At 41.8% G+C, this 25,674-nt stretch overlaps 1 protein-coding gene across 1 annotated transcript in view; it reads left to right on the top strand.

Annotated features, from left to right (window-relative positions):
• The window catches only part of LOC123373622 (haloacid dehalogenase-like hydrolase domain-containing 5), a 48,948-nt gene extending 31,001 nt beyond the window's left edge, over positions 1–17,947 (top strand). Inside the window, exons 4-8 of the mRNA XM_045022650.1 lie at positions 1,386–1,479; positions 8,104–8,137; positions 10,747–10,921; positions 11,508–11,696; positions 14,595–17,947. Of these exons, the coding sequence (XP_044878585.1) occupies positions 1,386–1,479; positions 8,104–8,137; positions 10,747–10,921; positions 11,508–11,696; positions 14,595–15,012 (910 nt within the window). The 3' untranslated portion in view covers positions 15,013–17,947. The remainder of the gene's footprint in view (positions 1–1,385; positions 1,480–8,103; positions 8,138–10,746; positions 10,922–11,507; positions 11,697–14,594) is intronic.
• The last annotated feature ends 7,727 nt before the right edge of the window (positions 17,948–25,674 follow it).

Below are 25,674 nucleotides of genomic sequence, written 5' to 3'. Positions count from 1 at the left end.
ATTTACAATATCACCTGAAAGTGAGAGCAGGCGTTCGCATGGCACTTTTATAGCCGACGTTGCAAGGTATTTACGTGCCAGATATGCTAAACATTTATATGCCCCTTCATGTTTCAGCCACCATTCGAGAGGACATGCTTCTATGCTGCTGATGCTCATTTAAAAAAAAAAGTGTTAATTAAATTAGTGACTGAACTTCTTGCAGGAGAATTGTATGTCCCCTGTTCTGTTCTACCCGCATTCTGCCATATATTTCACGTTATAGTAGTTTCGGATGATGACCCAGCACATGTTGTTCATTTTTAATAACACTTTCACAGAAGATTTGACAAAACGCAAAGAAGGTACCAAATGTGAGATTTCTAAAAATAGCTATAGCACTCAACCCAAGGTTTAAGAACCTGAAGTGCCGTTCAAAATTCTAGAGGGACAAGGTGTGGAGCATGCTTTCAGAAGTCTTAAAAGAGCAACACTCCAATGCAGAAACTACAGAACCCAAACCACCAAAAATGAAAATCAACCTTCTCCTGGTGGCATCTGACTCAGATGATGAAATTGAACATGCGTCGGTCCTCTCTACTTTGGATTGTTCTCGATCCAAACCCGTCGTCAGCATGGACACGTCCTCTGGAATGGTGGTTGAAGCATGAAGGGACATATGAATCTTTAGTGTATCTGGCATGTAAATATCTTGCGTCGCCAGCTACAACAGTGCTATGTGAGCGCCTGTTCTTACTTTCAGATGACATTTTAAGCAAGAAGCGGGCAGCATTATCTCCTGCAAATTGTGACCAAACTTGTTTGTCTGAGCGATTGGTTGAAGTAGGACTGAGTGGACTTGTAGGCTCTCAAGTTTTACATTGTTTTATTTTTGATGCAGTTATTCTTTTTAACATAATTCTACATTTGAAAGTTAATCTTTCATGATAAAAAGATTGCACTACAGTACTTGTATTAGCTGAATTGAAAAATACTGTTTCTTTTGTTTTTTACAGTGCAAATATTTGTAATAAAAAAATAAAGTGAAATGCAGAAAACATCCAAAAATATTTAAGTAAATGCTATTCTGTTGTTGTTGAACAGCACAATTAATCGTGATTAATATTTTTAGCTGTGTGATTAATGGGATTAATTTTTTTAATCGCTTGACAGCTCTAGTTTTTACCATTACTTTCAGTCTGAGAACTCTCACAATATATCTGTAGGACAAAATATATGAAATGTTTTATCTATTTCATACAAGAACAGTCAGGCTCATTGATATGTGACTTGCTTTGCCAGCATTGTAAACTTTATATGATAGAATTTATTGACTTCACACACTTTTAAAATCTGTTAAGCTGTACAAATAAGTATTTTTGGATCCTTAACTGGTGCTTTCCCAGTCTGGGTTTTTGTCAACCTATTACCATTGATATACTGCGTGAGACATACCCTTTACTGGATATGGTTGACCATGACAGACGGCCTAAAGTTTTGGTAAGTGCATGATTTATGTTGAAACCTTTCTGTGTCTGTTCATTGGCTGACATTCTGCTTTTTGGAGATTTCTTCTTAGTCTAAAATCACAAAATTGGCTTTTTAGTTTATTTAATTTTTAATATGCTTTTGACTTCATGAGTTCTACCGATGTACTTGTTTCTCTGCAACACTTAGGGCTTGGCTACACTTGAGAGTTGCAGCGCTGGTGGAGGCTTTCCAGCGCTGCAACTTAGTAACTGTCCACACCTGCAAGGCACATCCAGCGCTGCAACTCCCTGGCTGCAGCGCTGGCTGTACACCTGGTCTGCTTGAGGTATAACGAGTGCAGCGCTGGTGATGCAGCGCTGCTCGTCAGGTGTGGCCACACACCAGCGCTGTTATTGGCCTCCAGGATATTAGGAGATATCCCAGAATGCTTTTAACTAAATTACTCTTTGTTTTGTTATGCAGCCTTTCTTTGTTTTGTTGTGAACTCAGGGCTCCGGGAGCTGCTTATCTAAAAAACAAACACAGCTCCTGTTTGCTGTGATCAATCTGTAACTGACTGTGAACAATCAAATGAGATAACCCCTGTGAATGAGGCAGGCAGGGGGATGAGTGTTTGCTTGACGAGAGAAACAGCGGGGGCAAGGAGGAGAAAGGGAGTCCGTTGGAGCAGCTGCTTATCTGGTCTGCATGCTGTTTACAGTTAAGAGTAAGGGGTCGGGAAAATTTTCTGATTTTGCAAGGCAGGGAGCTGATACACAGTGTCAGCTCCACAAATCCACTCTCTCTCTCTCCCCCATCCCTGTCACACTACACCCCACCCCCTTCTTTTGAAAAGCACGTTGCTGCCACTTGAATGCTGGGATAGCTGCCCATAATGCATCACTCCCAACAGCGCTGCAAATGCTGCAAATGTGGCCACACTGCAGTGCTGGTAGCTGTGAGTGTGGCCACACACCAGCGCTTTCCCTACACAGCTGTACGACCAGCGCTGTAACTCCCAGCGCTGCAACTCTCAAGTGTAGCCAAGCCCTTAAAAAAGCTATTCAATATACCTTCTAACAAGTCAGCTTGGCAAGTACTTTTATTGAAGTTCACATTGGCTCTCCACTATAAAGTCTAGGGCATTTTTCAATTGGTTGACTTGAAAAAAAATGTTGCATTACATTCTTCAATCTATCTTATATTGAGGAAAACAGGCAAAACTTTGGATTTAATGCAGTTGCCTGACAAATCTGCTACTTTGGAAAGTTTACTAGTTATCTAAGAGAGATGGAGAGGTAACTCTCTTCTCTCCCTTCCTCCCCCCTCAAAAAAACAAACAAACAAAAAAAAAAAAAAAACAAGGAGCCCGGTGGCACCTTAAAGACTAACAGGTTTATTTGTGCATAAGCTTTCGTGGGTAAAAAACCTACTTCTTCAGATGCATGGAGTGAAAATTACAGATGCAGGCATTATTATACTGACACATGAAGAGAAGGGAGTTACCTCACAAGTAGAGAGCCAGTGATGACGGGGCTAATTCAGTCAGGGTGGATGTAGTCCGCTCCCAATAATTGATGAGGAGGTATCAGTTCCAGGAGAGGCAAAGTTGCTTATGTAGTGAGCCAACCATTCCCAGTCCCTATTCAAGCCCAGATTAATGATGTTAAATTTGCAGATGAATTTTAGTTCTGCAGTTTGTTTTTTTTTGTTCGAGTATGGCTATTTTTAAATCTGTTACACACCACACCACACCACCACTAACCCAGGAACCAATCTCTGTAACAAACCTCGTTGCCTACTCTGTCCCCATATCTACTCTAGCAACACCATCAGAGGACCAAACCACATCATTCACGCCATCAGGGACTCATTCACCTGCACATCTCCTAATGTGATATATGCCATCAATTGCCAGCAATGCCCCTCTGCCATGTACATTAGCCAAACGGGACAGTCTCTATGTAAAAGAATAAATGGACACAAATCAGACATCAGGAATGGTAACATACAAAAGCCAGTAGGAGAACACTTCAATCTCCCTGGACATTCTATAACAGATTTAAAAGTGGCCATACTTGAACAAAAAAACTTCAGAAACAAACTTCAAAGAGAAACTGCAGAACTAAAATTCATTTGCAAATTTAACACCATTAATTTGGGCTTGAGTAGGGACTGGGAGTGGCTGGCTCACTACAAAAGCAACTTTCCCACTCCTGGAATTGACACCTCCTCATCAATTATTGGGAGTGGACTATATCCAGCCTGACTGAATTGGCCCTGTCAACACTGGTTCTCCACTTGTGAGGTAACTCCCTTCTCTTCATGTGTCAGTATAATAATGCCTGCATCTGTAATTTTCACTCCATGCATCTGAAGAAGTGGGTTTTTTACCCATGAAAGCTTACGCACAAATAAATCTGTTAGTCATTAAGGTGCCACTGGACTCCTTGTTGTTTTTGTGGATACAGACTAACATGGCTACCCCCTGATACTCCCCACCACCCCCAGCTCCCATAAGAGTATGAGGGTAGTGGCAAGTTACTACTACCAAGTTGTGATTTTGCTTTGATTGTACATTAATGTTTTGCAAATTGTTGCATTCTCTCTGAAGGAACTGCTTGCTTACCTGTCCTATTAACTAAAATATATCAAAGCAGATACATAGGCATACATAAGTGTGTTGTATTTCTGCTGAATTTCCCTTTCACACTGAACTTCAGGCATTAGGATCCCAGGCTTGCTATATGAATTGTTTCTTCTTGTGGATTGCCAGATCCCTAGCTGTGACTGCATGCATAGCTGCCTCAGCACAGGGATCTAGCTTTAAGCCAGTACCATTGCCCAAGAATTCTGAATTTGCTGCAATGGATTTTCTTCGTAAATTTACTTCAATATTATTGCCGTAGTACAACCTGTGAGATGGAGGCATGTTGGTAAGGAAACTTGTATGTAAATGGAGCATTGCTTCAGTTTGCAGTACTCTCAATTCACTACCTTTCATAAGCACTCAGAAGAAATCGCTCCCCTTTTTTTAAACAATATTCTTTGTGGTTTCTCAGACTAAAGAACTTTTCAGGCTAGTTCCTTAATATTTGGGGTACACTGTCTGAAATTCTTCTGTCAAAAATAAATTCCTTCTCTCCTTTCTTGAAGTTTCTTGGGAGTTTCCTTGTGTAACGTTTTCCCTGTGCATTTCATTGTCTGAAGTGTTTCTCCTTTACAAAAAAATTTTTTTTTAAAACTCAACAATCTTACTTTAATTTTGATAGGCTGTGAATATCTAAATATTTACTTTTTTAGCAAAAATTGGAGCATACAGGTCTGTTGCATCTTAGGCTGGGGTTTACGTTCCACAGTCAGTGCGTAAAGCAAAAATTGCGTATAGTCAAAATTACATTGAGTGTAATGGCGGGAGGAATCGCCCGCACTACAGGTACAGTATTAAAATTGTTGTTTTTCTCTTTTTTTGTTTGTTGTTTTTGCCGACCCCATAAAGCTGAAATCGTGCATGTTAAATGCGCGTAAGATGTGACAGACCTGAACTAACTTCTCCAAAATGTCCTTTTCAGGTGATTCTCCCTCAGTCTCCTCCTATTCGTTCTGCTTGATCTGTTTCCTTTAAATCTAGGTTATGACTAGTAGAATGGGTCAGGGATTCCAATGAAATGTATTTTGTTGGAAAATGTGAATTTGTCTAAACCAAAACTAATAGGGGCAAAAAGCATTGAAGCTGTCAAAATATCCCATTTTAATATTTTCTAAATGAAAGGTTTGTTTTGCATCAAAACTTTTGTTTTGAAATTTTAATTTATACTTGTTAGTATAAATTAAAGGTCTTAATTAAAAGATTGAAACCAAAACATTTTGAAACTATCAAAATGAAATGCTTTGATTTATCTGATCTGAAATTTTGTTTGGATTATCAGTTCATGAATGTTTTTGAGATTTTTGCCTTTTTGTCACAGTTTGGGTCAGGAATATTTTTTGAAATATCAAATTCTTTTGGGATGGAAAAAGTTTCCCATCCAACTCTAACAACCAGTTGCCTAACAAAATATAGTACAACTTATGCTCCTTTTGAGGCAGGAGTAATACAGGCCAAATGGTTATGCCCTGAAGTCAAAATCTTTACTAACTGAGTAAGCCACTCAGCCCTTGTTTCACTGATGCCTGGTCTGGAAATGCTTATCCCAAATCTATAGTTTCCATTGAACTACAGTGTGGCTGCTCAGTAGCTTCAGTCATTTTGTAAATTTCTGACATTGATTTACTATTCCAATGCAAGCTGGTAATGTCTGAAAATTAATAGCTAAAACTGACATACACACACTCTAAGCCAGTTTTCTACAGCAGGTGATGTTAATGTGATATCTGATAAAACAAGCCAACACCCAGGATAGCCTTTGTCTGCCCTTGGAATGGTGCCTTCGCTGTATTGTTGACTTGATGTACATGTGATACTAACTTACGTACAAATCTGTTTGATATATCTGCAAATATGTATTAATGAAAGTTAATTGAAGCCTTTTGTTTAACTTCTGTCTGTAAAGATGCAGGTGCTTCTCAGTCACTCAGTATTTTACTGATTACAGAATAAGTTTGAACAGTTGAGAGCAGCCAACTACACGAACATCAGGAAAGGACTGCAAGATAGAATTGCCTAAGTGTAAAAATGCACATACCGTACTTTTAGCTGCCTGTAAAGATAGAGAGAAAAATAGTGTGACTAAGCAACTCAGAGTTTGTACGAGCTAAATCTTACCTGTCTCTAGGAAGCTACTTTGAGATATGCAATAGATAACTAAATAATAGTAATTCTGACCCTTTAGTGACTTTATATACTTTAGATGGGAAAACAGCAACTGAATACTACATAATCTTTGACATTACTCATAGGTATGATGTACATAATTCAAAATTGTTAGCCTGAAGTATAATAATGCCATAATATGCAGATCTTCTAATGACATGGTTGGAAGCCCAAGTAGATCTGTTCCAAAGAAGTGTGCAACAAGAGTACGATGGGAACTAAAACACACTTTTCTTAGTGATATTCTAGCAAATCCAGTTGTGTCAGCATTTTGAACATAAATCTGCTTTATTGCTACAGTACAGAACTGTCATCAGAACTATCATGCCAGGTCTCTCAAAAAAACCCACTACCACCACCAGTGCTACTAATTGGTACTCTTATTGGCAGTCTCTATAGAGGCTGATTAGCTCCACATGATTAACTGTGTGGGAAAACAAACACTCACCATAGAGTTGATTCCTTTGGGTTTGTTTTGTGGGTCATTGATGGAGTTAGGGAACTTGCACGGTGATTACCAGCTATGTGCAGAGAACTTCTAATATCAGTTATTTCATGATCATTACAATTTGCTTTAAAAATATGCAGGAAAAATGTTTCCCCCTTTTTGTACTTGGTGAGATTAAAAATAAGAGCTATAAACATAAAAACATTTTTAAAATGGCCTAGGGATTGCTGATCATAAGCAGGCCAAATATCTGCTCATACTGTGTAGAGAAATCTTGGGGGCAAAATAAACTATGAAATGGCTTCATTTAGAAATGCAGATTATTGCCCAGAGGCACCCGCTTCCCCCTCCACGTTGTCTTCCAAACAGATATTTCATAAGCACATTGTGTGTGTTTAGCAACAGTTCCAGAGGAGTCACTAACTATCTGTTTTATGAGGAAGGAATTACACGAACTTCAGCTGCTCTTTTGGAACTCTTACAATTCTCTATTTATTTATTTTTTTATGAAGAAAATTCATTTTAATTACATGACAAAATATGGATTTGGGCCAAAATACAACTAATGAGTTAATGTGCATATGAAAATAGAGCTAGAAGCTGGTAGGAGATGCTTTGGAAAGTAATTCAATATATTTTGCTTCTTTAGTTTAAGTATTTACATGAACCTAATTAAAGATGTACTGGAGAGATTGGAGCAGTCCTCTGTATGTTATCACCATCAGTGGAACTATGCTTTGATTAAACTGAAGATTTTACACAGACCAACATAAGCCAGAATTTCCAAGTTGAGGTTCACCGTGTGTGACTCAGTAATGTCACCTCTCAGCTTGCCATGCAACCATGGAAAGATAAGAGTCCATGATAGTGCTAACTTGTGTGTCATCTCTCGGAAGGGTGGAGAAGGAAGTGCAAATCATTAGCGTCCAGCTGAACCTAGGGTAACAGTAGTTGTAAAACTTCTGTTGATTCCCTTAGAAATATGAAGTATTCTCAAATGTATTGTCTACTGAGATTTTCAAAGCATTATACAAATATTAACCTTGCAACAACCCTGGAGGAAAGGTAAATATACCTATTTTACAGATGAGAAAACTGAGGAACAGAAATTCTGTGACTTGCCCAAAGTCTTGCAAATAGAGCAGAGCTGTGAATGTAGAATACAAAAATCATCAGTCCAACTTGTCCTTGCTGCTGGACCACACTTCAGTGCTTGGAAATATTAATTTTTAAGCAAAGTGACATCAAGAACTAGCTACATCCGAATGTAAAGTGCACCTTCTATCAGTTTTCCAAGGAACGGTTGTGGGAGTAATGCTTTGTATTTCTTTTTGTTAGTAACACCAGAGGATGTTTAACTTAGTGGAGATAACTTTACTTTTTCTTGTTGCAGCATTTGCCAGCTGTGGAACTTCCCAGAATTGAGGGTATGTCTTCCGTTTTCCTATCTTGCAACTGTCCTAGCATAGATTAAATGTCATCTCTTCTTCACTGTAAATTTTATTTACAGTTACAAATTCTTGAACCGCACATTGGTGATTTGGACGGTCGGCAGAGGGAACCCTAGAATTTCTATATAAAATGTATGCAAAACGTTTGCGCACTTCAGAAACATAGTTATTTGTGTGTGTGATGGGATTCCCGGGGTGCAGCCTGGGACCGTGTGCCCCCAGAACTCTCTCCGGCCTGGGCTGTCTCTCACAATGCCTTGCTAGTGACCTGCAGGAAACCCCTCCAGGTGCTGTTATAACTCAGCACAACTGCATGTGAAGCCCCACACCCAATTATATTGTATGAATGCTTCCAGAGCCATTCATGAATCACACAAAGGCACCAATGCCAAATCCCGCCAGCTCCCAGCACGGTACCTCAAGAATATACCGTCTTGCACTGCTCAAGGCAGGCATTGCAGCTTTATGAACTGATTCACCACATCATCAGTGTAAAGTCGCTATACACCAGCTTTTGCAAACCTGAGCACATTTGCCACACAATTCAGGCAAACTCACTGGTAAAGATCAACAGTAAAAGAAGTTTATTGATTACAAGTGATATTAAGCGATATACCAAAAGTCAGTTAGTTACCAAAAGAAAATGAAATATAAGCACGCAGTCTAAACTCTCAGCCCTATTAGACTGGGCAACATCTAGATTAAGCAGTTTTTCTCACCCTACTGGATATTGCAGTCCATAGTATACAGATTTCACCCTTGAAATCTGGGCCAGTCCCCTCAATTGGAGTCTTCAGAGTGTTCTTATTGCTTGCAGCATTAGTGGGTGAAGGAGACAGGCCCAGCATGTGGCCACTGTGTGTTTTATATCCTCAGTCCTATGTGCTTCGGGATCAGGATAGGCGCCGACTTCCCCTCTGCCTGATTGGGTGCTCAACCCCCCGCCCCTGCACTGCCCTTGCCCAGCCCCCATTCCACCCCTTCCCCAAAGTCCCCGCCCCTTCTCCGCCTCCTCCCCCTCCCTCCAGGAAAGTCCTAAGCGCTGCCAAACAGCTGTTAGGCGGGGGGGGGGGAGTACTGGGAGGGATGGGGAGGAGCGGGGATGCAGCACGCTTGGGAGGCGGGGAGGAGGTGAAGCTGGGGTGGGGGAGCTTGGCTGCCGTTGGGTGCCGAGCACCCGCTAATTTTTCCCCATGGGTTCTTCAGCCCCGGAGCACCCACAGAGTCGGCGCCTATGGGGTCAGGAGTCCAGGCATGTCTGGAGGTATTGCTGACTCTCCAGGCAAGATTGAGCAATTCCCCTGGTGTGGCCTCATGCAGGCGAGTCACTGAATTGTAGCTCCCTAGTTGGACAGTGGTTGTTGATGGGTTGTTTGACACCCTGTCTGGGTGTTGGTTACTTTCCTTGCTGTTGTCTCTGGGGAGCTAATATCTGGCTGATTCCCCATCTTACTGCTTTAGTGACCACCATCCAACACGATTCTCATAACTTCACATGCATTAATGATATACATATATGGATAGAGAAATTACTTTCAGCAGATCATAATCTTTCCCCTGATACCTTGAAAGGCATGGTTTATATTTAATATCACCATTATTTACAGATGAGGAGTATGGGGGGTTACAGGGTGCTCCCCCAAGGCACCGTATGTCACAGTGTGAATATTCAGTTTCCACCCATGGGCCTCTGAGGGGTGATAGAAGGATGATAAGGGGCTTGCTTTCCTTTTCGCTTTCCTCTAGCAGATTGCGCTTCCTTATTTTTGGAAAGGAGGGCTGAACTGGAATCCCATCAGAGTCAGTCAATCCTGCTCCTACACTGGTCAGCAGAGTCATTTGCAAAGTTGTGGCAAGAGGCATTCCTTCCTCTTCTCACCTCCATCTGTTTGAAATGTGGGGAGTAAGAAATTTGGGCTTGAGAATGAAAGAAAAAAACTGAACTGGATCTATCCCATGACTTATTCCTAGCGATTCGATAAATCAGCTAGGAATATAAACATCCACACTGTATTTTTTTCTAGAGACAAACAGATGGTAGTCCTGGTAGATCTGATTATTATGTACAGTGCTGTATGTTAATTCATGGCAGTCACAATATTATAAATGTGATTAGACATGTCAGTGTTGTTCAGTGGTATGGGGCAATTTAGTTAACATTGAAGATCAAGTAATTATTCTTGTAAAACCTGTGGATTACAGTATGAGGTTTTAACAACTTCTGAAATCCTTCTGTAACAAGAGAGATTTGAAATTTTAGGTAGATTGAACCAAAATCATCATCTTATTATTTATTATTTGTATTATCATGATGCCTCGGAGGTCTATTCATAGGCCAGGACCCCATTGTGCTAGGGGCTGTGCAAACACAGAACAAAAAGATGGTCCCTACCTCATGTTGCACTTTGATCATTTTACTGAATTTTTAAATATAGAAGTTTGTTCAAACTGATTTAGGATATTTCCTTTTCTTTTATATCAAATTTTAACGTGGGTGTGGTGCTGTTTGTTAAATGTTAGAAAGTTATTGCATTTTATCTACCTTTCATTTTTAATTTTTCACAAAACTTTTCTTGTTCTTGCAGCTGTTGTTTTGTTTGGAGAACCAGTCAGATGGGAGACTAATCTTCAACTGATAATAGATGTTCTGCTGACTGGCGGCTGTCCTGGAAAGCCACATCATCAAGCCAGTTACCCACATATACCCGTGCTTGCTTGTAATATGGATCTGATGTGGATGGCTGAAGCACAGTCTCCAAGGTAGGTGCAGTTATAGCACATACAGTATGTAATGTAGACAGTTTCACCATTTTGGGCTTCTCCACATTGCAAATAAAAGGGAGTAGTCAAAATTCAAGAAGAGACAGTGTTTCATACTAATTTTTCATTGAGGTAGTCGTCACCATTGGCATCAAGACCCCGAGCAGAGTTGTGCAAAAGTAACATGCCTTTGGCAAAACAGGCAAAGTGCCACATTCTGTTCTTGCAGGGTTTGCAAAAATGCACTTTTTTTTTCTTGCACCAAATTTTTCAGTTGTAAAAATTAGCTTTCTTAAGTGAAAACTCCTTTTTCAGCCCCGAGCCATTTCTCCTCTTCCCCCAAAACACCACATGAGGTTGTTGCTGTCCCCATCCTACCCCAAATGCTTCCCAGTGAGTTAATGCAGTGTTCCATAGCATCCAACTGGCTTTAAAGCAGTGCTGAAATCTGCAAGTGGTACCAGTGTCCAGGAATTAACGGTATAGGTTTATTGTTTTAGTATCACCAAAAGTCCATGAAATTGAAACTCTATTTTTTTTCTTTGTGTACTTAATGCAATTTGATTTGTAATAATCTCTTTTCTAGATTTGGGCATGGAACATTCATGGTTTGTTTGGAAAATATTTACAAGAAGATCACTGGCAAAGAACTGAAATATGAGGCCTTGATGGGCAAACCCAGTGAACTGACCTATCACTATGCAGAGTACCTGGTTAGGACGCAGGCAGCACAAAGACACTGGAAGAAGCCTATTCAAACTCTTTATGCCATTGGGTAAGATTATCAAATATGCACGTTAGGAAATTGTTTACAACACAAATAACAGCCAGGAAAATTCTATGGCTCCCACTATTTTATTCCTAGTTTGTCCTAATCTTATGTTTAAAATTTTTTAACTTTTTTTTATTTGAAAATCTTTTGTTTGTGTGAAAGTTATTGTTGTATTAGTCTCAAACGGGGACCTCATAATGAACCTTCCTTTCCCTCAGCATATTCCTTCTTTTCCTTTTCAAAGCATTTGGAATATAAAAAATATAACGTTACATTTTTCCGTTAAACGAAGTGGCTTGCACACTATGAACAAACCTTTTTCTGTGGATCAGGGTCTTTCAGGGCACTTTCAATATTTTAGGGTAAACAGCGACATCTTTCTGAATTTTATAATTCCTCCTCTTTCCTTGTGGTTTAACTGGTGTTGCATTTCTCAGTACAGTACAGGTAGCAACCCCTGTGTTAAGGTTGCCTAACACCATTAAATATTCTTCAGATTTTTTTTTCTTTTAAAGGTTTTGCACCTCCATGGTTTACAGCAGGACTTTGAAATTTTTGAGCGAGATAGTCATGGACAGAGGGAGGTGCCTTGTGCTGTCCACCTGTAAATCCATTCAGATTTGGTCAAATTATAAAATGTCAGAAATCACCATTTTCCCTCTGTTTTTTCCCCTCAGTGCAACTTGCCAAACCCCCTCTATTCCAATACATGGTGCATAAACCATCCTGGTGTTACTTCAGCATGCCATGTAGCACTTCCTGAAAGAGATTCAGACAAATTGGTGGCAGCAACTGCTTTCTCCTATCAAAATACCCTTGATCTATGGGAAAGTGCAATGTGCTGGGAATGAGGAGACCATGAATCCCACACCAGCGCTAATAATTCTGTGCGCCTCTAAACCCTTATTTATTGGGGTTTTTATCATATCCCACTGAAAGTCTACGCAAGCTGGGAAGAGAACCCAGAACTCAGTTATGGCAGGCCTACGTCCCAACCACTTAGCCACAGTGTGTCATTTCCAGTTCCTTGTGCTTAGCTATGCTGTCTGTAAAATGGGGCAACACCTGAATAATGGAACCCCCTGTTTGTGTGTTACATGTCATCTTGCAATGTCTGGTCCATGGAAGATAACAGCCTTCTGCCACCAGATGTAGTTAGTTTTTTAGTTCAGTTGGTAGACGTCTGTGCCAGTGGTTTTCAACCTTTTTTCATTTGTGGGCTACTAAAATATTTCAATTGGAGGTGTGGACCCCTTTAGAAATCTTAGACATAGTCTTCTGACCCCTAGAGGTCCGCGGACCCCAGATTGAAACCACTAGTGTATGCTGAAAGTTTAGGGTTCACCCTCCCGCACTGATCAGTCATCACGGGAGGGTTTTTAATTACACATAATAACATGTATTTTTTCTTAATCTAGGAGAATACACTTACAAATTGTTAAAAGAATCTAGCTAAGGTTGCAAGTCAAGAACTCAAGTTAGGACATTACAGAATGAAAATGGCCCTTGCAGCCTTAGTTCTGAACCCTTACGTGTATGTCTCATAGTCTTTAATTGCATGACCGCATAGTGTATTTTTGCCACTTGAATCCCTATCTCTTAAGTGCCACAGGATGGATGCCACTGATGGAATGAACCAGGGCTGTGAAGTGAATGTGGACTCCTGTCTCTTTCACTTCCAGATGCTGGAAGATGTATGGGATGTGTGGGCAAACTTAATTCTGGCATTTCCCAATTTTAAACTGCTTGACTTTGAAAACCAATAACATTTCCTTAACTTTTTTGTATGTAATAGTTTATGTAGAAGAATTTGGAGTAATTTATACACAACTCCTTTTTCTCCAATTAAAAGTTTCATTTTCTGAAGTAGGCTGTGCAAGTATTTAAGGAAAAGGTGTCTGATTTTTAGGTTGTTGGAATATACTATTGGCAAGGAGTGCTAATAAATGCATGGGTTTTTTTTCTGGCCAGCTGTCTGCATTAGCAAGAATTATTCATATCTATAATGTCTTGTGAATAAGGCTGCATGTCTGTCACAGAAGTCATGGATTCCATGACTTTCTGTGACCTCTGAGACTTCTGCAGTGGCTAGTACTGGCTGAGGGGCTGTCTGAGCCGGACAGCCCCTGGGCCAGCAGCTGTTTGGGTGTGTGGGAGGGGGCTCAGGGGTGGGGCAGGACGTTGGAGTATGGGGCAGTGCTTACCTGGAGGAGGGGCTCCCCGGATCCAACCGGCATGTCCCTGCAGCTTCTAGACAGAGAGGCCAGGGGGCTCCGCACATTGCCCACAGGTGCCGCCCCCCGCAGCTCCCATTGGCTGCAGTTCCCATCTAATGGGAGTTGCAGAGCCGGCATTTGTGGCGGGAGCAGCGCACAGAGCCCCCTTGGTCGCCCTTCCTCTAAGAGCTGTAGGGACACGCCAGTCAGAGCCGGGTAGGGAGCCTGTCAGCCCCACCAACACCCACCCCAGTAACAGCAGGGGTCCTGGGCTGTGTGCTGCTGCCCACCCCCTCCCCCAACCAGCACCCACAAAACCCACCCCAAGTTTTAGTTATAGGTATTTAGTTTAGGTATATAGTAAAAGTCATGGACAGGTCACGGACCATGAATTTTTTTACTGCCAGTGACCTGTCCATGACTTTTACTAAAAATACCCATGACTAAAAGGTAGCTTTGTTCATGAATGATGAAAATGATATAATAAAAATAGCTATCGTTGGGCTGACCTTTTTCCCTATATGTATACTGATGTGAGATTGTGATCAAATGCTTCACATAGTTTCATGTATTTGTGTGGGGAAATGGAATTCTATTTACCAAAACTTTGCAAAAATATTTGATACATCTGAAATCTGCTAATTTGACTGTGGTTTGCTGATGAAACCATATTTTGGCTTTCCAGGGACAACCTAATGACTGATGTCTATGGTGCTAACCTTTATAATCGTTACCTTGAAGAGAAGAATTCCAGAAAAGGTTCCAAAGGGCGTATCCAGGCCAAAGTTGCTGCTGGGACCAGGTCTGCCACTATTTCTCAGGATGATGAAATAGACCACACTTGGCAAAATGAACTAGCACCTGCTACTGCCACCAATTGTAGGTCTGTTCTTGTTTGTACTGGGGTTTACAATCCTCACACAGAGGTGCCCTCTGACCCCAGAGAGAGTATAACTGAGACTGTGTTCCATGGTCACAGAGATTTTAGATTTGATCCTGCTTTGGTAGAGCCAGACCATATTGTACCAGATGTTGATGCTGCTGTAGATCTGATCTACCAATTGGAGAATTTTGCACCTGATCAAGATACTAGAACTTTTTAAGGATTCTTCATCCAAAAGCACATCAGGATTTACAGCACAGTACAAAATGTTGCTTTCTAACACGTCTAACCCTTTAACCTCAATATTTTAAAACACTTTCCTTAACTGGCCTCTCCTACATAGCACACCAGAACTGGCCTTGTTTGTCATAATTACCTCCTGACCGTAATGTTATGAGGAAAGTAGAATTTCCATGTATTTTAAAATTTATTAATCATGTGTCTGACATTTCTTCTGTCAATTGTACACCGCTACCTCGATATAACGCCACCCGATATAACACAAATTTGGATATAACGCGGTAAAGCAGTTCTCCGGGGGGGGAGGGCTGCGCACTCCGGTGGATCAAAGCAAGTTCAGTATAACACAGTTTCACCTATAACGCAGTAAGATTTTTTGGCTCCCAAGGACAGCGTTATATCGAGGTAGAGGTGTATTTAACTGCAAACAGTGCAATGCAGAGAGGTGCAACAGTGCAAACAATGCATAGTTTTTTACTTGAAACTTCAAACCAATGTTGTTTCTAACCTGCCTTAGGTCTAATATGCAGCTGAGTTTGTCATGTGTCTAAGTATCATATGTTTGTTTTAACAGGTCACTATTCCCATGGCTATTTGTTTTAAACAGAGATTTAATTTATTTCATCTGTTACCATTTTTATAAAACACTTCAACTGTTTTAACACAAAGAGATTGTCTTCTGAAATATTATTTATAGCTTGCTCTGGTTATAACACTGTAGGTCTACTTGCAAAGCATGCTTTGCACATGTCCTATGTTGCATGAGCAAAAATAGGCCAAACTAACTAGCAATTGTTGGACCAATGACATAGCAACATCAGTTAATTGCAGGATATACACGTTCTCTTGTAACTTCATACATGGAATCTTCTTTGGTCTGGAAACTCCTTTTTTATAGATGAAAATCCCAGGATCTGCAACTAACTGTTTTTGTTTTGTTTTGTTTTTTTTATATGGGTGAGACATTAGATCTGCTCTCTTTAAATAGGAACCTGACAATGTTCAGTGAAAAGACCTTCTGGCCAGCTTTTCTTTTCACATCTTCATTTAAATTAGCAGCATGAAATCGAGAAAGCTGTAAAGTCATTGAGTGGTGGGGAGAGAAGATTGATGTCAAATCTTTTCAAGCAGTGTTTTTATTACTCTTTACAGACTTTTTGAGTCCGTTCTCTACCATCATCACTGCTGATTCAGTGACTCCTAATGTTGCCATAAACAGACTCTAACGAATATTAACAGAATCTAATCTTCTAGATTTAATTACTTTGATATGGCCTGCTAAACCCAGGGTTGCAAGTTCAATCCTTGAAGGGGCCATTTAGGGAACTGGGGTAAGAATCTGTCTGGGGATTGGTCCTGCTCTGAGCAGGGGGTTGGACTAGATGACCTTCTGAGGTCCCTTTCAACCCTAATCTTCTATGATCTTCTATAATATGAGTTGAGTGGGTTTCCTGCTCCTTCACTGAAAAAACTACAGCAGCAATACTGTGTGCTTGTGGCTTGTCTTTACTGGTTCTTTCTGTTGTGACCAACCACATGTGCCTCTTTCTTTAGCAGCACGCTGTGCCATCTAAGTGTACGGAACACTTGTATGTAAAGACTATGGTTAGGGAATTTTGAAATGCCAGGATTATACTAAAGCTCTGCCACATTTTAGTACTGAAGAGTGTTGCAGAATTCTTTAACTCCTAATGCAGGAAAGTGGCCTCAACATACATCATGGAGAAAAGTGTGGAGGTTGACGAAGAACAGAAGACAGTCTAGTGAATGTTTGTTTTCGTGTGTGTGTGTGTGTGTGTGTGTGTGTGTGTCTTTCATATATTTAAAAAGAGCTCGCACCTACGGAAGTGCTTCCAGCACCTAGTCTGATGTACAGCTTATGCAAGAATAATGTATGCAGCTTGTCCAAACCAACTAAAATATTAACTCACACTTCAGCTGTTTGGAAAACATTTAGTCATATTAGAGATGTAGCAAAATACTTAGCATAATACAGTCGCTAACAAAACTTTCTTTTACCTTTTGCAATCAATTAAGCTTTAACTGAAAGTAAGGAATTGAAGCTCCTTAGCAGTTTACATGTCTGAGAGAGGTCTTGTTTATTCTTTTGGTTATTAGGCTCTGTTTTTAATTTAATGCACATGAAGGTGATACTCTAAGAAAAAATATTATCCTTTGACTTCTGTGGCTTCTGTTCATCTTGGGGAGGGTGCAGAATCCAGACTAGTGTGAAAGAAGTGTTGTACAAGCAATAAATGCCACCCTTTGCCAATTAACTACAAAATTGGGCAGTGTCTCAAGTACTGTAAATTAAACTAAAATATAGTGATCCCATGTTTGGGAACCGGATAACTAAAATCAAGATATGGAAATCCCCAAAGGATAATCTTCAAATGGTCTTCATAGTGGAGAGAGGGCCTTAATTTACAGGTCTGCATGGTAACTACATGCATTATTCCCCTGAGGAGTCAAATTAATATCATATCAGACATAGGAAAAGACCAGTAATATGAGTTTAACCATTTCTAGACACTTCCAAGGCAAGCACTGAAGCTGACATTCTATAACTGCTGGGGCTAACCTTTGAGAGGTGTTTTTTCCCTGTTCTGCCCCATTAGCTGTCTTTTCAGTATCTCTTTCTTCCACCCATCTCAGGTTCCTACACTCATCACACTGGAATTGGCAGTGTTTCCCACACATTGCTCCTATGGCATCTAAACCCTATATTAAGCGGGCCACTGTGCAGGTATAGTAGCATCTGCAGATTTAAAATTTAGTACTAAAACAGCTAGAAGGTTCGTGTTTGAATTCCCAGAAAGTAGCATTTGCTCCTCATTTCTCTGAATATGTTTTATTCTTCATCATTGTACTTTTTGAAAAATAGTGTATCCTGTACTCATTTTTACTGAAATAAAACTGACAGTATTTTTAATCCCAAATTATGTGTGCTCTTCACTTTTATAGAATCTGTGCTTTCTTTGAATTTGGAAAATAGCTCAAAAAGAGGAATGCATCAGGATTTAAATATTTAAAACAAATATATATGAATAGTTTTTGAATGTCTCCCTGTGTACCACCAGCGAAGGATTGGTTCATAAACTGAAAAATAAAAATTCTCAATTTGAAATCCTTGGCTAGATAAAATGATACAAAATAGATAATTCCTTTCATTGTACTGCCTACATTTGTTAAGCTAGAGTTGTGCTCGTTGTGCGAATAGCTGATACTCCTTGTCTGTTCATTAAGTGAAGAATTTCTTCAGTTGTGGATAATTTGTAGTAAATTTTAATTTTTTTTAGTTAATTTTTAGATCAAGAGAACTTGACTCTAAGATCTACTTAGGTGAGCAAACCAGAGGTTTTTGGGGTTGTGTTTTTTTGTTTTTTAATATATTTTATTTTCCCAGAGTCCAGGTTAGAATGAGAGATGTCCTCCAAACAAAAGCCAAGTCTTAAGTGCTGCCCATGCTGTGAGATATAGTAATCTAGTCTGTTTAAGAAAATGAATTAGTTTCACAGTGCAATCTTTTAAATTTGTCCATATTTTTGATGTATGCTTTTATGGTGAGATGAAAGTATACACAACACAATCTCTCCAGTGTTAGCATCAATGGAAACTTTTGGGAAAGAGACTGATAACTGTTGTCAGGAATCATGCCCCTTTTTTGTGAAGCATTCTGAGGGGAGTACCCCTACATGCTCTGTCAGTATTACTGAAATCTAACACTTGTAAGCCTACATAATCTTTGCCGTAAAGTGGAGGTATGAAACCGATCATGTAACTTATTCTGCAAATTTTAAGAGGCTGAGTAGACAGTTTTTCTAGACTTACTCACTGCCAGACTTAGGAGCCGTCACTACAAAGAACAGAAAGTGGGGATGCAGAAAGGAATGAAAAGTACAGAGCATGAAGGAGCTGATCTGACTCTATCTTAAAACCATGAGTTAGGGCTCTGCTGCTTAGGAAACAGGTGAGGGCTCAACTTGATAAACGGGGGGTGAACACAGAGAAGTGGGTTGTAGTATTGGTGTTTAGAAAGCAGTTAATGCCCAACTGGGTGAGATTGGCAAACTGGCTAATTGCCAGAGGTGCTACTGGAACCAGTGTGAGCATGGGGAAGGGGATATAACAGGGCTGTTTCTTTAGAGTTCTGCCTTGCTTTGCACACACTTTCCAGCCCCTCCCCCCCATTATTTGTCCAGGAAGCAGATTGGTGGTGAAAATAAGTCAAGGACTGAGAACAGCTGGGGGCATGAAAGAACCATGATGAAGTCCTAAATGACTCTGAATAGGTAGGTAAGGGTTAGGGTAGCAGGAAGTCCATGGAGGTGTGGGATGCCTGTGTGTAGAGAAGGAGGAGGAAGTTCAACCTCCTGACTCAGTGGGGAAGAAGGGCTAATACATTGCTGATTCTTGATGCCATCTTCTATCAAATTCACTCCCTTTCATTGGAAAACACTGAGGCTGAATATCCTCTGCTGTAATAGCCTAGGCTGAAGCTTGCTGCTGAACAGTGTACCTGTGCCAAAGCTGTCACTTTTCTGTTGAAAACTGCTGCAGAGATCTCATGCAAGGCAAGAGTGTCGAAGTAATTACAGGAGTCCATAGGCCTGCTTTTCTTAATGCAGTTAGCATGGGCTGGTCCCAGTGAGGCTGTTGCACTTACGACTTTACCTCCTTGAACTGAATGGGAAGTTGCTGGTTATGTAGTGCCTGGAAGCTTGGGCTTATGTGCAAATTTGAATGCTGTGGAAAGCTAAGGCCATGGGAGGCTCTCTGGGTGGGTTTGTCCTGGCCCTGCAAACATGGAATTTGCTCTTTAGCTCAATGATGCCATAGAGACATTAGCAAAGACCATCAGCCAAGCTGCCTGACACATTTTCTTAGGGCTGCAAGAACACTTGACAAATGTTTTCTTCAGGGGTTACAAGATGCTGTCTGCAGCTCACGCCCCACTGCATGGATTCTCGTGAGACAAGGGTATTACTGCCTCGAGCTGAGTCAAATTCTCTACTAGCACCTCCCTGCACTGATGATTACAGTGAGCAGCTGACAGCTGCTGAAAAGGGGGAAGGGAAGACTGATTAAAACAAAGCAAACTCCATAGTCATGTCAGCTGCTTTGCTGCTGCTAGTGGAGGGGCACTTCATGTTTTCCACCAAGAGTACAAAGAGCCAGGGGATGGTGGTGAGGTTCTTTGAGTATGCAGTAGACTGGGGGCTCCTCCTAGTGCTGCTGCCTCTGCATTATGCAGCTGATGGAAGGAAGGAGACCAAAGCCCCGAGGTAAGTGGGGAAGTGAGATACCGGGAGGAAGCACAAGCAGGAGACTGCAAGAGGGGAGGACTCCTGTCTCAGACCGAGAAAGCGGGACAATCAGCGAGTTATCTTAAGGGCCTATACACAAATGCAAGAAGCCTGGGGAACAAGCAGAGAGAACTAGAAGTCCTGGCACAGTCAGGGAATTATGATGTAATTGGAATAACAGAACCTTGGTGGGATAACTCACATGATTGGAGTACTGTCATGGATGGATATAAACTGTTCAGGAAGGACAGGCAGGGCAGAAAAGGTGCGTTGTACGTAAGAGAGCAGTATGACTGCTCAGAGCTCCAGTATGAAACTGCAGAAAAACCTGAGTGTCTCTGGATTAAATTTAGAAGTATGAACAACAAGGGTAATGTCGTGGTGGGAGTCTGCTACAGACCACCGGACCAGGGGGATGAGGTGGACGAGGCTTTCTTCCAGCAACTAACAGAAGTTGCTAGATCACAGGCCCTGGTTCTCATGGGTGACTTTAATCACTCCAATATCTGCTGGGAGAGCAACACAGCAGTGCACAGACAATCTAGGAAGTTTCTGGAAAGTGTAGGGGACAATTTCCTGGTGCAAGTGCTGGAGGAACCAACTAGGGGAAAAGCTCTTCTTGACCTGCTGCTCACAAACAGGGAAGAAATAGTAGAGGAAGCAATAGTGGATGGGAACCTGGGAGGCAGTGACCATGAGATGGTCGAGTTCAGGATCCTGACACAAGGAAAAAGGGAAAGCAGTAGAACAGAGACCCTGGACTTCAGAAAAGCAGACTTCGACTCCCTCAGGGAACTGATGGGCAAGGTCCCCTGGGAGAATAACATGACGGGGAAAGGAGTCGAGGAAAGCTGGCTGTATTTCAAAGAAACCTTATTGAGGTTGCAGGAACAAACCATCCCGATGTGTAGGAAGAAAAGTAAATATGGCAGGCGACCAGCTTGGCTTAACAGTGAAATCCTTGCTCGTCTTAAACACAAAAGAACAGCTTACAAGAAGTGGAAGATTGGACAAATAACCAGGGAGGAGTATAAAAGTATTGTTCAGGCATGCAGGTGTGAAATCAGGAAGGCCAAATCACACTTGGAGTTGCAGCTAGCCGGAGATGTTAGGAGTAACAAGAAGGGTTTCTTTAGGTATGTTAGCAACAGGAAGAAAGTCAAGGAAAGCGTGGGCCCCTTGCTGAATGAGGGAGGGAACCTAGTGACAGAGGATGTGGAGAAAGCTAGTGTACTCAATGCTTTTTTTGCCTCTGTCTTCACAGACAAGGTCAGCTCCCAGACAGCTGCACTCTGCAGCACGGTATGGGGAGGAGGTGACCAGCTCTCTGTGGAGAAAGAAGTAGTTCGGGGCTATTTAGGAAAGCTGGACAAGCACAAGTCCATGGGGCCGGATGCGCTGCATCCGAGGGTGCTAAAGGAGTTGGCTGATGAGATTGCAGAGCCATTGGCCATTATCTTTGAAAAATCATGGCGATCGGGGGAGGTCCCGGATGACTGGAAAAAAGCTAATGTAGTGCCCATCTTTAAAAAAGGGAAGAAGGAAGATCCAGGGAACTACAGGCCAGTCAGTCTCACCTCAGTCCCTGGAAAAATCATGGAACAGGTCCTCAAGGAATCAATCCTGAACCACTTAAAGGAGGGGAAAGTGATCAGGAACAGTCAGCATGGATTCACCAAGGGCAAGTCATGCCTGACTAACCTAATTGCCTTCTATGATGAGATAACCGGCTCTGTGGATGAGGGGAAAGCAGTGGATGTACTATTTCTGGACTTTAGCAAAGCTTTTGATACAGTCTCCCACAGTATTCTTGCCAGCAAGTTAAAGAAGTCTGGGCTGGATGAATGGACGGTAAGGTGGATAGAAAACTGGCTAGATGGTCGGGCTCAACGGGTAGTGATCAATGGTTCCATGTCTAGTTGGCAGCCGGTATCAAGTGGAGTGCCCCAAGGGTCGGTGCTGGGGCCGGTTTTATTCAATATCTTCATTAACGATCTGGAGGATGGTGAGGACTGCACCCTTAGCAAGTTTGCAGATGACACTAAACTGGGAGGAGTGGTTGATACGCTGGAGGGTAGGGCTAGGATACAGAGGGACCTAGACAAATTAGAGGATTGGGCCAAAAGAAATATGATGAGGTTCAACAAGGACAAGTGCAGAGTCCTGCACTTAGGATGGAAGAATCCCATGCACTGCTACAGACTAGGGACCGAATGGCTGGGCAGCAGTTCTGCAGAAAAGGACCTAGGGGTTACGGTGGACGAAAAGCTGAATATGAGTCAACAGTGTGCCCTTGTTGCCAAGAAGGCTAATGGCATTTTGGGTTGTATAAGTAGGGGCATTTCCAGCAGATCGAGGGATGTGATCATTCCCCTCTACTCAGCACTGGTGAGGCCTCATTTGGAGTACTGTGTCCAGTTTTGGGCCCCACACTACAAGAAGGATGTGGATAAATTGGAGAGAGTCCAGCGGAGGGCAACAAAAATGATTAGGGGGCTGGAGCACATGACTTATGAGGAGAGGCTGAGGGAACTGGGATTGTTTAGTCTGCAGAAGAGAAGAATGAGGGGGGATTTGATAGCTGCTTTCAACTACCTGAAAGAGGGTTCCAAAGAGGATGGATCTAGACTGTTCTCAGTGGTAGAAGAGGACAGAACAAGGAGTAATGGTCTCAAGTTGCAGAGGGGGAGGTTTAGGCTGGATATTAGGAAAAACTTTTTCACTAGTAGGGTGGTGAAGAACTGGAATGGGTTACCTAGGGAGGTAGTGGAATCTCCTTCCTTAGAGGTTTTTAAGGTCAGGCTTGACAAAGCCCTGGCTGGGATGATTTAGTTGGGTTTGGTCCTGCTTTGAGCAGGGGGTTGGACTAGATGACCTCCTGAGGTCCCTTCCAACCCGGAGATTCTATGATTCTATGCTGCCCAGGGCAGGGGACAGGTCTGGGGCTTCCTGGGCAGCTCTTAGTACTGCCCAGCCCCCACCCTCTGGCCAGGCAAGAAGCTGGACCTTGGTGGGGAGAGGAAGGGAGGGTGGGGCCTCATGGGGGGGTGGATTAAGGCCCACCTGAGCCCCTCCTCCCCCCACTGGGAAGAGGCTGGCGCTGCCTTTCAGTCTTGGGCAGGCGTGGAGCAGCGCCACAGGAAATCTGTGACAAATGCTTCCCAGAGTCATTCAGTTTGAGACCAGGATTTGAACTCTGCATTTTGGGACTTCCCCCTCATTTTGGGACAGGTGGCCACCTTATCTCTTCTACACAGACACTTGGAAACAGACCATGAACAACACAAGGGCAAACCACCAGATTTTTAAAGCGGTGTGCTCGAACAAGCCACTTCAGCCATCACATTAATGGTGAGTAGTACTAGTAAGCCATTTTTAAGTTGCTCAAAAGTAAGCGTACCTTAAAACTAAAACCATAAATTATATGTATTGTTATAGTCTTATATGTTGTGTGTTTGTGTATTATAATTTGTAAGTTTTGTCTAATGCTTGGGCATTAAAGGGGTTCAAATATAAAATATATTCTGCTAGAGGTATGCGGGCAGCTGGTAGATCTGGAAGCGGGTATGCAATATGAAAAGTTTGGGAACCTAGAGGATTACTTCTGTGTTCACACCAGTTGCCCTCTTTCCCAGAGATCTAGCAGAAGGAAGTGAAATGGGTGGAACGAATGGTCTGACTTTTTTGTGACCTCAGCTCTGACTGTTTAATACTGTGAGAAGATACTTGTGTGGCTGCAAAGGGCACTCCTTTCTAGAACATTCCATAAACTTAGCAACACTGGTCTCACCTCCATGAGTGTGACATAGATTACTAGGGAGTTACCTTTCTTTTTCAAAGCACAAAACTGATCATCAGAATTGCAGAGATTAAGCAAACCTTTGTCAATAACTTGATGAGTTTAGAAACATATGACAAGTGTTGCTAAAGCTGAATACATCACATATTGTTGCCTAGGAAAGCTACCTCTCACTGGGTCAGATGCTTTATTAAGGCCTTGGCTACACTTACAAATTTACAGCGCTGCAGCAGGGTGTGAAAACACACCCTCTGCAGCGCTGCAAATTGCGGCGCTACAAAGCGCCAGTGTAGTCAAAGCCCCAGCGCTGGGAGCCGCGCTCCCAGCGCTGTCCGTTATTCCCCACAGGGAGGTGGAGTACGGACAGCGCTGGGAGAGCTTTCTCCCAGCGCTGGCGCTTTGACTACACTTAGCGCTTCAAAGCGCTGCCGCGGCAGCGCTTTGAAGTGTAAGTGTAGCCAAGCCCTAAGTGTCTGTTTTGTATGGCACCAGATTCATTATCCACTAGAGGGCAATAGAGGAAAGCTATTGTCAATCATCCAGTGTATTATTCTGGTGCTTTTTCTGGCCTACCTTGACTTGCAGAGGCATGGTTGGTTTGGCTTTTACAGTAGGATAATGTGCAGTACTAGATTTTTTTTTTGTTCCAGTAATAGAGTATGGAAGGAGAATATGAGCATCATGCTGGCTTGTGGGATGGCGAATAGAGAGCCATAAACAAGTATGATGAGCAGATTTTGAGTGCAACAGACTGTGAGAGTTTGTTTTTGTAATTTAAAAAAGGGGCAGCGGACAAGGGAGAGTGAATAAAAGCAGCAAAAAGGGGGAAATAAGACAGACTTAAAGGAGCTACAGGAAAGGAAAATGGTCTGTCTTATCCTTAGAAAATGATTGTTTTTTTGAAGAAGGCTCTAGACTTTAATTCATTATGGAGTCACTCTAGAAGCTCTGTAGTGAAGATTGCATTTTTCATTTAAAATAGGGTCCTCTTAATTAAACATGAAAATGCCCCATTATTGTCAAACACTGACTATTTCAATATGAAAGGGTGATTGTTGTACAGATGAGGAGCTTCTGGCCGTAGCTGGGTATTAGAGTAGGCAGGTGCAAGGCATGTGGGATTGATGTGGATGTTAATTTTGCTTTAACTGGTAATTTTCTTGAATTTATAGCATTTCGTTAATAGGAAATACCTTTAGAAATAAGGTTGCTCAAGTGCAACAAACTTTTTTGTTTGGGTAGATGAAAGATCATTCTCTATTAAATTCTGCAGCTTTTTAGAATCATTTCTATAGTACCCTTTTGGTTTAATCTCTATGAAATTCATTAAGCTCTTTCAGAAAAGCAACCTTGGTTTTATTACCTTCTCCAGAACTAACCCAGAATGACTGCACTTAGAGCTAGACCTGCTTCTGATGCAATCTTAAATTTGACGATCTGCCCCCTAATTAACATAATCCCACTCATGGAAAGGACCATTTTTAGAAAAGGTCTGTCCTCCATTTTGTATTTGCTTCTGACAAACTTAGTGCTTGAG

This window comes from Mauremys mutica, chromosome 7 (genome assembly GCF_020497125.1).
Source record: "Mauremys mutica isolate MM-2020 ecotype Southern chromosome 7, ASM2049712v1, whole genome shotgun sequence".
Taxonomy (NCBI): Eukaryota; Metazoa; Chordata; order Testudines; family Geoemydidae; genus Mauremys; species Mauremys mutica.
The sequence above is the reverse complement of the archived record's forward strand: the minus strand, read 5'-3'. Positions and strand labels throughout refer to the sequence as shown.